The sequence below is a fragment of the Capra hircus genome, chromosome 1 (assembly GCF_001704415.2).
Source record: "Capra hircus breed San Clemente chromosome 1, ASM170441v1, whole genome shotgun sequence".
NCBI classification, from domain to species: domain Eukaryota; kingdom Metazoa; phylum Chordata; class Mammalia; order Artiodactyla; family Bovidae; genus Capra; species Capra hircus.
In genome coordinates this window covers 2,714,710-2,729,917 of record NC_030808.1, presented here as the reverse complement: position 1 = coordinate 2,729,917, position 15,208 = coordinate 2,714,710, and the positions used below count along the sequence as shown (strand labels likewise).

Sequence of the window (15,208 nt, the reverse complement as noted above, 5' to 3'; positions counted from 1 at the left end):
TTTATACCCCTCAACCATGCACTGAAAAATGGTCAAGATGACCATCTGCCCATTATACTTAGACACCCTTCTTCCTAAGACAACTGAACCTCACAATACACCCTGACCAGCACGGAAGCAAGATCAGAGGCACAACATCACCCCGCTGGCCAGGTCAGAGCACGCCTGCTGATTTCCAGCTGACCTCAGTGGTATTCACTGCTCACTCTGGGGACCAATTCACCTTTCAGGGCAAAGGAGCCCCACCTGGATTCCTGATCTGAAACGCCATGCTGTAAACTACCAACCCATCCTCAACACGAGCCAGGACTCCTGGAACCCTGCTCAAGGACCAGAAAAGGACTGACGCAGGCAGGATTATTTGACATGTCATTATCCTCGTGACACTGGGTTGGTCACAAAGTTTGTACAGGGGTGACCAGACCCCCGAATGAACTTTTTGGCCCGCCCAATAATTATCAGTAATGATTAGAGAATGCAAGGGCAGTCTTCGTTTCATTAGCAAGACACATTTTAAATCTTTGAAAACACTTTCACACACACACTGTCATGCCCCAGACCCTGAAGCAGGTGGATCAAGCATCTTCACCCCAGTGTTCTGAAGAGCACCTGGAAGTCAGGGTTTTGCCCAAGGTCAGAAGCCAGTTGGCTGCCGAGCAGACCTGGAACCCACCCATGTTATTCCTTGCAACACCTCCGTCCAGAGAGAGGGCTGGCCAGCATCGCAAAGGAACAGGAAATTGAAATAGCTCCCGGGAAGGCAGTTAGCCTGCCAACCTCAGACAGAAGCTGACAAATGACCAGAGCCGGCCCCGAATCAAAAAAGGCTTCCTCCAAGGAGCCGCCTGCCGACTAACCTCTTCCCACCTGCGGCACGGAAGAAATAAGCTCCAAGAGTCCACAGCCCACCATTCCCATCTGTCCAGGGAGAGAAAGCCACGTTAGGAAGGAAGCGCAGAGCCAGTGAGATGCTGCTCAGAGCTGAACTGGAGAGGCAGTTTCCCGATACGAACTTATCAGCTTCATTCCCACTCCTGTCACCTCACACACACACACACACACACACACACACACACACACACACACAGAGGCTTCTTCCTGAATTCCCACCTCTTCAACAACAGAACTGCAAGAGGGGCGAAGCAGCAGACAGACGAATCTTCAGAGAGGCCAGCACCCACCAGGGAAAAGCTGTGGTTAACACGCAGCTGCAAGATGGGAACCTTCTAAGAGCCCAATCATGCACTTCGGGTCATGCACCAGTTTCCAAAAAACCAAAACAGATTCCAGGCACTTTACCTGAGTGGTTTTTGCTCTTCTGCCTTGCATGCTGCTGCTATGGCTAATCTGTGGGTTGGTGGCACCTTCAGAGAGACAGTGAGATTTCCTACAGGGGAGTGTGTTATAATTACTGTAGGGGAGAGCCTCTTCAGCTGCAGCTGGTGGCATCTTATGGTTCGCGAGATCGGGGATGTCAGACACCAAATTCCGACAGTAGCCTGCAAGTTTGCTCCTGGGCCCCCCGTTTGCCGTCACCCCAGAGTTCTTCTGAGCATACAAGTCCCCCAGGGAATTGGCCCGTTGACAGGCACTGAGCTGCCGCGGACTCGCCCGGGTTTCCATCGCCGGAGCCTCCTCGCAGTCTTTCTCCTCAGCGGAACCCAAGATCTCTTCGTTGCTTGTTAAGTGTTCTTGGCTCAGATCAGACAGTGAGAATTCCAGGCTGTCCTCCCGCCAGATGTCTGCGGATTTGGAGCGTTTCTTCTTAAAGCTCGCCGTCTCCATGAACGCGGGCCCATTGGAGGCATAGGGGCGCTGCCGCCTGCCGCCCTCCGCCAAGTACGTCGCGTCATCCCTGAAAAGCCGGCTGTCTTCCGAGTCTGGCATGCTCTGCACGGAGGCTGCTGTGAGGACGATGCTGCTGTCCACGCTGGGAGCGACGGAGGAATCAGTGTAAGACACGGGTCTCAAGCCCATATCCACTCGGTCCACCCAAATGGGGCTCCCGAAGTCCTCGAGGGTGCCTTCCTGGGAGAAGGGCTCCAGGCCATTTTCGGCCAGGGACTGGGGGATGCTGGGGGTGCTGCTGGACCGGGTACTCACTTCGGAGTTCCTGTGGATCACCTTGCCAGAGGAGGCGTGCCTGGTCCGCCGCGCCTTGTGTGACAGGCGCAGGGATCGCGACGTGTGCTTGCGCCCCAGGACGGCATGCTTGTCTCCATAGAACTCATGCACGACATTTTGACTTTCTGCGTTTCCCATGGTTTTATGGTCTGTAGCAAGGAAAAAAAAAAAAAAAAAAAAAAGAAGGAGAGGATCACTGAGTCACCCATGGGTACGGGCGGTTAACCGGGAAAGCTCGGTACCTACGGAGGGCAGACAGCTTGGCAGGTAACAGCGGCACCTATATGCACCTGGCAGGCGCTTGGACTCAACGCGGCAGCAGGTGAGAACTAACATCACCTGCTGAGACTACTCCTGCAGAGATGGGAGATAAGAACATAAATAAAGTCATGGGGGATGACAGGGGTCTCTGCCCGGGGAGGGGAGCAGCGCTCCAGGCATGGCACAGACTTGCTTTCCTAAAGCTGGCAACACCTGCTTTCTTCTCCCTAACCTCTAGAGTTGTCTATTTAAAGCTCTACGCCTCTCCACCAACTAAAAACTCTAAAAAGTACAAACCAAGGTGTCTGCTCCAAATGAGTAACATTCTGTTTGAAATGACATATTTCAAAAAACCAGGCGAAATTCCGAGGTGCCCTGGATAAAGGCGCTTCCTCTCCATAGGTTTCCATTTCATCCTGACTTCATCTACACTTCAAAATCAATCAAAAACCAGAAAGCTCAAGAGGTGAAGTCCAATCAACTCTTCCTGATAAAGTCAAAAAGAAAAGGGGCTTTTTACCTTTGATGCCACAGCTTTCTGAAAACCTTAACAGGGGAGGGGAGGAAAGTGGGAGGGGGAGAGGGAGATGCCCAAAACAAAACAGAAACCCCACTCTCTGCCCAGGAGCAAACTAACGGGTTCATTTCTGGGAGCAAATCCAACCCAAGAACATTAATCTGGTACAGAGTGCCCTGCACACAGAAATTCACATGATGAAATCACTAAATGTGATTCAGCCTTTTGGAGCTACCCAGGTTAATTCAAGTCCTTTCCTTAACATTTTTCCGGTCTCTCTCCTTGGTCTGAGGGCTGTTACCCACAGTGAGAAATTAAAACATCCTCAAAGCTCGACAAGTATGACTCTATTTAGCCTTATTCTCCTTGCTCTGCAGTGCAGTGAGGTTTCTCTAGACCATTTCAACTGTATACACTTAGGATACACACATGAACATGGTCAAAGGAGAGAAGAAAAATGGAATAGCTGAGCGCATCCCCGAGTTGATGTGTACAATCATCTACACGGTCATTCATTCAGAAAATATATATACTGGGACTTCCCTGGTGGTCCAGGGGCTAAGATTCCATGCTTCCAATGCAGGGGGCCCAGGTCTGACCCCAGGTCAGGGAACTCGGTAGCTCAGATGGTAGAGAATCTACCTGGCAATGCAGGAGACACTGGTTGGATCCCTAGGTGGGGAAGATCCCTGGGAGGAGGGAATGGTTACCTACTGCAGCATTCTTGCCTGGAGAATCGCCATGGATAGAGGAGCCTGGAGGGCTACAGTTCATGGATGGGTCACAAAGGGTCAGACAGGACTGAACAACTAACGCTTTCACTTTCACAGGGAACTAGATCCCACAGGTGGCAACTAAGATCCCATAGGCCAGTAACTAAAAGATTCAAAATGCCAAAACTGAATACCTGATGTACCCAAATAAATAAATAATTTTTTTTTTTTTTAACAAAGAGGTGGGGATGGAGCCCCGATGCTCATGCAAGCTTCTGCCTTGACTGGCTGAGCAATCTTGAAAACTGTTTAAAAGAAGAAAAGAAAGAAAGAAAGAAAATAAATACTGCATAGCTACCATGTTCCAGAAACCAGAAATACAGCAGAGAAAAAAAGATACACATTCTCCACTCTCCTGAAACTGATACTCCAAGCCAGGGAAGGGATACAATAAACACAAAAGCAGAAGGTACAGAGGGAAACAGGAACAAATTTACCGGACGCATTACAGTTTGAAACCCCCTGCAATATAATATATTCCTTCCCAATGCTCCAGGACCACTCTACAATCCTACTGTTCGGTCTCAAAGGCTGCTTAAACTCCTACAAGCACATCTTTACTGAAATGAAATTTGTGGCAACAAGAAGGGAAAAACCTCCATTGAATGTTCCGATGAGTTCAGAGGTAACTCATACAGACACCAGATGTGAAGATATTCCCATACTGGAATATTCCCTACCAGGTCACACATCATATGATTCTGAGAGCAAAGTTTCCAAGAAAGAGAATCGTCCTTTTACTAGTAGCAAATATACTTCAAAGCAATAAGTTCACACCTCTCTGGCTGGTACCTTTAAGAAGCAAAAAAAAAAAAAAAAAAAGAGACTCAACTCAGTACAGGGAAAATGGAAAGATTCATGGTCCATGTGTGACCACTTATGTGATCTATATTCCTAAGAATATCATGTGCTACATTTTTACAAGTGAAATATTTTAACAAGCATCTAAAGTAAGGCTAAACGCCATGACCAGTGTCTCAGGGTTCTTGATTTTTTAAAGGTACAGCTTTCCTGATAACTCAGTTGGTAAGGAATCCACTTGCAATGCAGGAGACCCTGGTTCAATTCCAGGTTGGGAAGATCCCCTGGAGAAGGGAAAGGCTACCTACTCCAGTATTCTTGCCTGGGAAATCCCATGGACAGAGGAGCCTGGCAGGCTACAACCCATGGAGTTGCAAAGAGTCAGACACGACTGAGTGACTTTCACTTGAAGATACATAGATGGGGACTTCGCTGGTAGTCCAGTGGTTAAGAATCTGCCTGCTAATGCAGGGGACACAGGTTCCAGCCCTGGTCCAGGAACTAAGATTCTACATGCTGCAGGGCAACGAAGCCTGCATACCACAACTACCGAAGCATGCGTGCCTCGAGTCCGGAAGAAGAGAAGCGCACCCCCCACTCAGCACAACTAAAGAAAGTCTGAACACAGTCTAAAGAAGACCCAGCATAGCTGGGAAAAAAAAAAAAGAAAGATACCTGAATGTGTCTATGTATCTATATGTTTTGCCAAGGAGTAATTAAAAATTCAGAAAAAGTATTAGCCACAGTCCCATTTTAAGAATCACATAAGATTTAAACTCAAAAGAGGAAAAGAATGGAGGTGACAGGAACCACAGTGTACAAAGGCAAAGCTGTCACCCCAAATTTGCTCGAATGGACCCCCCAATATGCTCGGATGGAGCACCCCCTTCTGCTGTATACAAAAGTTTGCAAATATAAATTGACAGACATATTCTCAACAACAAATTTCTGGTTAGCCTTGTTTCTGCCAACAGAAAACTAATCAAGTTAAAAGCCTCAGGAGCAGTTTCCTAAAGCAAATGGCGCCAACCTTTAAGAATTACAGCGTTCCCTGCATCACTCTGATGGGTCTGTTATATTAATAGCATTTTTAGTAGCAAGATTCTTTTCAGCCAGCCAAGGTAGGAAAGAAGCCATTTTTATCTTCAGAACTAGAATTTAGAGATGAATGCCAAATCTCTTAAATCCTACCAAGAGCGATTCTCAAGGGATGATCTAAGTCGAGTCAGCAGGAAGTTTGAAGCAACTCAAGTTAGGAGAAAAATGTTCCTAGGGACTGCCGAAACACCCCTTCCTTTAAGAGCTTTCCCCCAAAGGTCAGTGAGACTCATGAAGGCCCATGTGGGGGGGGTCAGTGGGGTGCCCTGAAACAACACAAGCATGAAAAATGAAAATTGCTCACTGCATACAACAGACACAGTCTCCCCTTTCAGGGACAACCCCATCCGACAGGCAACCCCCAGAACACTGGTGACGTGAAAGCCCTAATCCTCTCCACACACAAATGGCAAATGCCAGCTACTTTCACCATCTTCACGCTCCCCAGCTCTCTCCTACCTAACCCTTATCATTTACTTATAACAAACCAAAACAGCCCGGTTTATACTTTACATTTACACAGTCTTTCTTTGTTTCTCTGAGTCTGGAAGCAACTTTCCGCAGAAAGTGGCTTACACTTCTTTTTTGAAGCCTCTATCGAGAGGGCTTCCCTGGTAGTTCAGAAGGTAAAAGAATCTACCTGCCTGGTAGTTCAGAAGGTAAAAGAAGACCTGGATTGGATCACTGGGTTGGGAAGATCCCCTGGAGAAGGAAATGACAACCCACTCCAATTATTATTCCCTGGGAAAATTCCACGGACAGAAGAGCCTGGCTGGGCTATAATCTGTGGGGTTGCAAAGAGTCAGACATGTCTGAGCGGTGAACACTCACACTCATAGAGACTAGAAGTGTTCTATGCATAAGGAGTCAAAAAATGCTCATGCACTTTAGAAACGAAAGTACGAGGTAGTGATCAGTACTTGGCCAACATAATCACCACACAGTCACTAGGAAAGAGGGGAAAGATTAAGCAGGGGGAGGACAGGCTGAAATGCAAAAACTGGGCTGGAAATGGACAAGCAGGGACTTCCCCCTGGTGGTCCCGTGGTTAAGACTTTGCCTTCCAACACAGGGGTTGGGGTTTTGATCCTTGGTCATGGAGCTAGGATCCCACATGCCTCTGAAGCCAGAAAACCAAAACATAAAACAGAAGAAATATCGTAACAAATTCAAGACTGTAATAAACTCAATTTGTAACAACTTGAAAAGCAGAGCCTCAGAATACAGGTTTCATGATGGCAAGCTAGAAAATGTTCCCATTTTTAAACTCATTCAACTCCCTATTGACTTCCTTATGGAAAATGTGAGTGGCCTCAAACAGCTTGGACTTGCAGAGGGTAGTTAGTGGGAGGCATATTATTAAGCAGGAGGTGGTGGGCAAGACTAATACAGGAACAACTGTCCCAATTTAAACCTCAAATCTTAAACTTTCTTTCCAGTCCTCTAAGATATGGCTTCCGGGCTTCCCCACAGCCTTTGTTCATGCTCTTTCCTTAGCCTCCAACTCTCCAACCTTCAGGCATCTACACCTGGCTCGCTCTTTCCAGATCTTACTCAAATGTCACCTTCTTAAAGAGATCTTTCCTAGCATCTCTATCCAAAATGACCCCTCAGAGCTCAACACTTCCCACCCTTCTTCTTTGCTTCCTCCCGCCCCCCGGCTCCTTAACATTTGTCATCACTGTCGCAAAAAATGTTTTTCATTTACTAATTTTTTTAATTCTATATCTTTCCCCACTAGAACCTAATTAAGCATCAGGGAGGCAGAAAGTTTGTCTAGTGTATTGCTATATTCTTGGTGCCTAAAACATTGCCTGAAAGGCACTAGGTGCTCAGTGGGAAAATACAGAATGAATGAATGACAAAATTTAACCTAGAAAGTAAAGACACAGACTCACACAACTGCAAGAGAAAAGCGATGAGGGTGTTAGCATAATGTGAACTAGAGAAAAGATACGCTGGCCTTAAAAATGCCCACTCTCCTACATGACAGTGCCTAGAAAATGCACCCGTTTCCAATCTGTGTGCTGTTCTCTAGGCCTCCTCCACCTGCAGACTGGTGTAGGTCCCTCAGCCCAGGCCACTGGGTTTGGGATCACCCTGATTCTGTGAGCTGAGTTGATGGGTTCGGCCACCTAGGCAGAGACTCATGGCCTTGCCTTTGTCTCATTTCACTTAATTCCTACATCCCTCCTCCTTTTGCAGGTTTAGGAAAGGGGGTTGGAATTGAGAGACTACCTCTCCTCCGTGTCGGGGTGATAGCTCAGGACTGGGCAGCCTGAGATAATTCAGAGAAAATACAGGCAAAGGAGACATAGCGACATGATGGGGAGGCGTCACTTGAAAGTAGAAGCGGTCCAAAAAAAAAAAAAATCGAGAGATTCTTAGGGTCAGAGACCAAGGACACGAGAGAGGGGATGAATTCTCCATTCTTCCCAACACCATGGCCTTTCTCCTTAAGTCATGAGTTAAACTTTTCATAGCAACTTCCTTTAAATCCCATCAAAGTAAATACACATCGAAAGAGTAAAAAAGTACTCCCATCAAAATAAATGCACAGTGAAAGTACTTAAAGGAACTTTATCAGTCAGTACAGGCGGCACTGTGTGCAAGAGACAAGACATGGAAGCAGGCGAAAGGTGCACTGACCGAGGAACGGATAAAGACGTGGTGGGCATGTACAATGGAACGCTGCTGCTGCTGCTGCTGCTGCCGCTGCTGCTGCTGCTGAGTCGCTTCAGTCGTGTCCGACCCTGTGCGACCCCATAGACGGCAGCCCACCAGGCTCCCCCTTCCCTGGGATCCTCCAGGCAAGAACACTGGAGTAGGTTGCCATTTCCTTCTCCAATGCATGAAAGTGAAAAGTGAAAGTGAAGTCGCTCAGTCGTGTCCGACTCTTCGCAACCCCATGGACTGCAGCCCACCAGGCTCCTCCATCCATGGGATTTTTCAGGCAAGGGTACTGGAGTGGGGTGCCATTGCCTTCTCCGACAATGGAATACTACTCAGCCATAAAAAGGAATGAAATAATGCCATTTGCAGCAACGTGGACAGACCTAGAGATTATTATCCTAAAGGAAGTAAGCCAGACAAAGACAAATGTTATGTTATTGCTTATATGCTGGATCTGAAAAAAAAGAACATACAAATGAACTTATTTACAAAATAGACCCACAGACACAGAAAATAAACCTATGGTTACCAAAGGGGAAAGGAGGGAAAAGATAAATTAGGAGTTTGGGATGAACATATACATACTACTATACATAAAATAGATAACCAACAAGGACCTGCTGTGTAATACAGAAAACTATATTCAATATTTTGATACAACCTTTAAGGGGAAAGAATCTGAACAGTAATATACCTTTACCACTATGCTGTACACCCTAAACTAACACAATTTAACACACACCCAAAAAAGTACAGTCATTAGGGTGGTTTGTAGATACATCAGATAGGTGATTCTTTCTCAGGGACCGCTTTTATAGATTTATTAGCCTACTAAGCCTTATGTAATAAAATGATATAAAACTATTTACACACTTTGAAAAGAAGTGTCCAATCCCTGGCTTTGGTAGTTTGTGGAAATTAAGTAAGATGCAACCATTAAGGGAGGCTAGGTGAAGAGTATGCTTACTCTGTTCAATTTCATGTGGCTCTATAATTATTTCAAAATAAAAAGTTAAAGCTGTCACTCACTGGGAGTTTCTGGTTAAGGCAAATGTTTGTTTAAAAGTGATGATGCTGCTAAACGAAGCTATTTTGAATCCTCTTTTTCAACAAATTATGCAAAAGAAAATAAGCACTCACTGGGCATTATCTAGCACAATGTCCTCAGGAAACAGACAGCGAACACAAAACAAGGGCCCAAAGAGAGATTCACTAGAGAAGTAGGGTTGATTAACTAGGGACAGGGCTTCTGTCTTTAACACAGTAGTGACCAACACTGAAATACTATTTATAGTACCTGGTGCCAGCCAAGATGAAGTAAGACACAGTGGCTGGTCTTTCTTCCAATGATAAAGATTTAAAAACCCTGAACCAAAGTAAAAAGCAACTACCTGAGGATTCCAAAGAGTAAGCAAAAGCAGGTAAGTTGGGGATGGGAATCAAAAACAGAAGAAACACAAGGTATTCCCTGGTGCTTCAGTGGTTAAGAAGCCACCTGCCAATGCAAGGAACATGGGTTCAATACCTGCTCTGGGACGATCCCACGTGCAGAGAGGCAATGAGTAAGCCCCCACTTGTGGAAACTAGCAATGAAGACCCAGTGCAGCCAAAAATAAATAAACAAGCAAATAAAACTGAAGAAGCCACTCTAACAAGAGTGGGTTTCCCATTTCAGTTTTTAGTATTCTCATTTCTCTTCCAGCCTTGCATGGAGGGTGAGCACACAGTCCGTGCATGCATGCTGGGTCACTTCAGTCGTGTTCAGCTCTTGGCGGCCCTGCGGACTGTAGCCCACCACGACCCCATGGACTGTAGCCCGCCAGGCTCCTCTGCCATGGGATTCTCCAGACAAGAATACTGGAGCGGGTGGCCATACCCTCCTCCAGGGGATCTTCCTGACTCGGGGATCGAACCTTCATCTCTCTGTCTCCCACGTTGGCAGGAAGGTCTTTACCACTGGCGCCACCTGGGAAGACTGAGCACACACCTCGCTGTGACAAAAGCAGCAAAAACTCACAAGACAGGCCCTGTCCTTCTGGCCACAGACATCGAGAGTAGTGATCCCTGCAGGCCAGAGTGAGGGCGAGCTCAGAGAAGACAGAGCTGGAGGGGGCAGATCAGCTAATGTCGTGTATAAACCTACCCAAGTCCCAGGCGCACTCCTCAGGTGCATGTGCCTGGGACTGCCCCAGAGGAAGACAGCAAAGGCTTGGCGAACTGAGCTGCGACATAAAACACAGCTCACCTCTCAGTCTAACGCCCAGGTGGTGCTTGTGTGGACAAAGCCACAACTCTGGAGCACAGGCTTTGAAAACTGAACTGACATCAGACCTACCACCCACAGGAGGTCAGATAGAACTTGCCATCTGAACCTAGCCAGGTTGACTGCTTACTAAAATAGGAAAAAAAGAAAATTCAACATTCTTCAGATGATTTTAACAGGACCTAGAGTCTCCCAATGTAATACTCCAAAGTGTCCACGATGCATTCCAAAGAACCAGGAAAATCTAATCAGTTCTCAGGGGAAAAGACAATCAATAGATGCCAACCCCAAAGTGGCCCAGATGTTGGAATTATCAAGCTTTTAAAGCAACTAGTATAACTGTGTTCTCTGAGTAATGGTAAACACTCCTGAAATAAATGAAAATTTTAACTCCTTGGAACATCCATGCAAGATCACCATGAACGTCAATTATTATGCATGAGTGGAGAAGGAGAATACAAATTTAAAAGACAGGTAAAATATTTTTAATTTGATCCAAAATACAAAACAAGCTGCATTTTTTAATCATCAGATGTGAAGTTTTCTTGGTACTGCATGAGAAAACATTCGAGTTAACAGAAACTCACCCATGGTCAAAGTCTCTGGGCAGAGAGAACAAAGGAAAACACTCCTATAACTACAGATTGTTCAGAGGGGAAAAGGGGGAAAGAAAGAAGATACAAGGGAAACAAGAAATAACCTCATCACTTTGCAGACTAAGGAGGTTATAATAATATTTTTATGGTTTAGGACGTCTAATCCTCTAGATGAGACCAGAAGTTCAAGCGGTACTCCAGACAGCAAAATGCCCCACCCTTTAGCTGAACAACAGGAAAGTTCCACATGATTAAAGCCCAGCCTTGTGGGTCATCTTGCTGGGGCTTGCCCTGTTCAGAAGTAGATAATCAAAAAGATAATTATATTATTAGGGTCAATCACCTCTGGAGCAAAACTCTTATTCTCAGGAAGTAAAAACTTACATTTGAGATGCATATCCAAGATACTGGCTTTGAGGAGATTAAAATGCTAAAGATGTTAATATTTTACCTTCTTTCTCTCCCTCTCATAAACACACAGACACACGAAGAGGGAGGGAGGGAGAGAGAGACACACACACAGAGAATACATAGACCTGTGTAAAAAATTTTAAAGTTAGCATCCTCGGTAGAGATTATGGGGTAATTTAATTTTCAAAAGTATACTTTGCTTTTCGTATCTTCCTAAGCTACTACACTAAAGCCGTAATTCACTGTTCTGGCCATGCTGCACGGGAGATCTTAGTTCTCTGATCAGGGATAGAACCTGCACACCCTTCAGTGGAAGCACAGAGCCTTCATCGACTGCCAGGCAGGTCCCTTCCCTAGAATTCCGTTAGGGAAAGAAAAGAATAACTGCCTTAAGTCCCCAGGTTTCTTGGATAACTCTCGGAGAGTGAGGATGGGGACACCAGGCTGACAGCTGCAGCCAAAAAGCACCAAGCCCAAACTTAAAGCAGATGACTTGGGAAAATCACCCAAGATAAAGAAGGAAATAGTACCGAGCTTGGATTTAACCCTCCTTTCTCGACATTCCAATGGCACTCTGCTTGATCTCCTCCCATTCCATCTGCGGCATGGTTATTTGACACACTTATCTTTCTTTGCATGAACCCCTTCTTATTTTATTACAGTCTCCCAATGGCAGGGACCGTGCCTTACTCACTATTATATTGGCCATCTAAGTGAACTGAAGTTTTAGTACTGCTTTTTTTCAATGGGATGCTCATCTCTCAGATTGTCTATAACAAGACTATTTCAAAAATATAAAACATTAGAGCCCATAAGTGGGCACAAGATGACCCAACTTAGATTCAAGTCAAAGTTAACTATTAAAACAAGGTTTCTCTTGTCGGTAAGGGTGCTGTAGAATATGAGCATAAGGCGTCTAATGATGTATACAAATTATAATTGTTAATAATAAAATTTTTCACTCCCTCCTGAGGTATTTAAGAACTTATTAAAATAAACGTAATGATTACCCTTCTATGATTTGAAAACAGACCTCCAAAATTGCAGGAAAAAGGATGAAATGTATTTATTTCAAAGTTAAATTTGAAGCAAAAATCACAAGACAACAGATTGCAAATTTAAAATTAGATTCTAGTGGGAGGGCTTGGTTTCAAGCCTGTTTTTTCGCTACTGGAGGCTGAGCCTGAAGATAGGGTAAGGGGGTTGGGGGGAGACGGGGGGAGGAAAGCTAAGATTAAACTGAGACAAAGTTCTGAAAGTTTTAGCTAAATCTTTACAAACCCATGAAAAGCAGTTTGCCAAGTCACACACAAATACCCCTAACACAGGAGACTAAACAGGAAAGTTTTGCAACAAATAAAAGATGATCTTTGATTTAGAAAGATTATTATTTTGACTGCATTTATTTTGCTTTTTAAGAGATTATCCAAACCAGAAACAAAACATATTGTTCTGAAGATTTTTGAAGCCGGGTTTACCTTTTGCAAACATAATCCCATCTAAAGAGGGTAAAGCTTGGGAATAAATTTCAAAGATCCCTGAGAGCCATTCACAGAGGGAAAAAGACAGGTACCTGCTTTTTCTTTTCTGTTTTTTTTTTTTTTTTTTTTTTTAAGTTTTAATGTTAATACGTTTGACTTGCTAGATGGGCGTAACCTTAATGCAAAAAAGGGAATCCAAATTCTTTTTCCCACAAGCTGCATACACCATGGCAACGCCGTGGTACCTGTCTCACCACCTCTGAAGCATTATGTTTAATTCATGGAGGTATACACAGGCTCAAGCACACATTCACAAACTTACCTTACAAGGCAACAAAGGTTCCCAGCCCAACTTGCCCCAAGAGCACTGTGGCATTGAGATATGGAGCCTGGTGATGATGTCAGGATGAACAGTGACGGTGGCTGGGAAGTGTCTCAGCACCTGCCCCTAGAGCTGGCCATCACAGTCTCATCTGCGTCTATGCAGCTGTGCCAAAAACCTGGAGAGGGCAGAAAAAGGAAAGCCACTATTCAGCCAGAACACAGGAAACAGGAATTTTCCATCAAACCCATTTACATAAATTCTCCAACATCCATTTCATGTGAAATAGCACACCCCAGATCAAACAACGCAACATTCAGCTACAGGTCTAAAATGACAGGCATAAATCCATAAATATAAGCATGCTTACGTTTATAGTAATAAACCGCTCTATAAACTCAATAATATTTTATCATTTTATTCTGTCTCTACAGATGAAAGTATCAGGTAACAGAAATAAATTCCAGTAGAATGATTTCATGGTTCTCTATTCTTTTTACAGTGTTATTGGAGTACAGGTACTTTAAAATGTTGTGTTAGTTTCTGCTGTAGAGCCATGATCAAAAACGTACACAAACAATAAATGCTGGAGAAGGCGTGGAGAAAAGGGGTGTTGGTGGGTGGAAATGCAGACTGGGGCAGCCACTGTGGAGAACAGCAAGGAGCACCTAAAACTAGAACTTCCATACCCAGCAATCCCACTCCTGGGCAGAGACTTGGAGAAAACCGTAATTCCAAAAGGTACCTGCACCCCTACACTCGTGATTCCCTTTGAATCTTTCAAACGTCTCAACAAACAGAAATGAGTGGCAGGAAATCAGGGAGTCTCAGTTACTCTCAAAGCAGAACTATAGCTATCACAGAAGTTGAAGAAGATGCTAAAAGACGGTAAAACAAAAGACCGAATTCAATAATAGACCTTCTCATCGTATACACAGGGTATTGCTGAGAATTCGTGCTCACGAATTTTCATGTTTTCAAAATAAGCTCCACGAACAGGCATTGTGAGTGGTCTTTGTTTTCGAAAACCTGGCTTCTGGTGAGACTGGAGATGCTAAGACAGGAGAGGGGCTTCTAATGTGGCTCAGCCGTAAAGAATCCACCTGTCAGTGCAGGAGATGCAGGTTCAATCCTTGGGTCGGGAAGATCCCCTGGAGAAGCAAATGGCAACCCATTCCAGTATTCTTGCCTAGAAAATTCCATGAACAGAGGAGCCTGGTGACACCTATAGTCCATGGTGTCGCAAAAGAGTCGGACACAACTTAGTGACTAAACTATAAGACAGGAGAAAGCCCCGAGGGCTTCCTGGGGGTGGCTGCCTCTCATTCCTCTCCTACAGATCATTCCTGTGGGGCTGCCCACGACTAGCACCTATAACTGGTAGCCTCATTAAGGCGGAACTCAAGATGACAAACAGCTTGCAGAGAAACACAGAGAAAATTGCGCACTGTTGTGGAAGGTGGTCACATCAACACAGTAAATAAATAAATATCCATATCCATATAAGATAGCATAGGAAGTGAAGTTACCGTTCACCCTATCTTGGAAAATATGCTACTCTGCCGTGAACCTGGTGACTCACGCTTGCCAGGAGAGGAACACCAGTTCTCAGCAACATGCCATTATTACCCTCCAGTACATGTCCTCCCCATAATTCCCCCAACTGCTGCTTTTCCCAGGCATCCTCCTTAAGCTGCTCTCTGCAAAGTTTAAAATTTTCAAAGCGATTCCTGAATTGCTTAGGAACTGGCAGAAATTAATAAGCAACAGCCCATTTACATTGAAATGGACTCATTACGGTGCCAGCTGCCAATAATTTGCAAGGGCTGGATTCTTGCTGGCAAACCAGGCCTGCAGGCGGCTGTCCTCCACCTGCACATAGAGGCTG

General features: G+C 45.0%; 1 protein-coding gene across 6 annotated transcripts in view; it reads right to left on the bottom strand.

Moving 5' to 3' along the window:
- Positions 1-15,208, bottom strand: part of TIAM1 (T-cell lymphoma invasion and metastasis 1) — a 462,470-nt gene that overhangs the window by 157,740 nt on the left and 289,522 nt on the right. For 5 of the 6 annotated variants that reach the window (XM_018048483.1, XM_018048423.1, XM_018048380.1 and 2 more), the window contains 2 exons: positions 13,321-13,498; positions 1,300-2,273 (listed from right to left, as the gene is read on the bottom strand). In XM_018048483.1, coding sequence (XP_017903972.1) covers positions 1,300-2,262 — 963 coding nt within the window. In that variant the 5' untranslated portion in view covers positions 2,263-2,273; positions 13,321-13,498. The remainder of the gene's footprint in view (positions 1-1,299; positions 2,274-13,320; positions 13,499-15,208) is intronic. The other variant, XM_018048649.1, reaches the window with a different exon arrangement.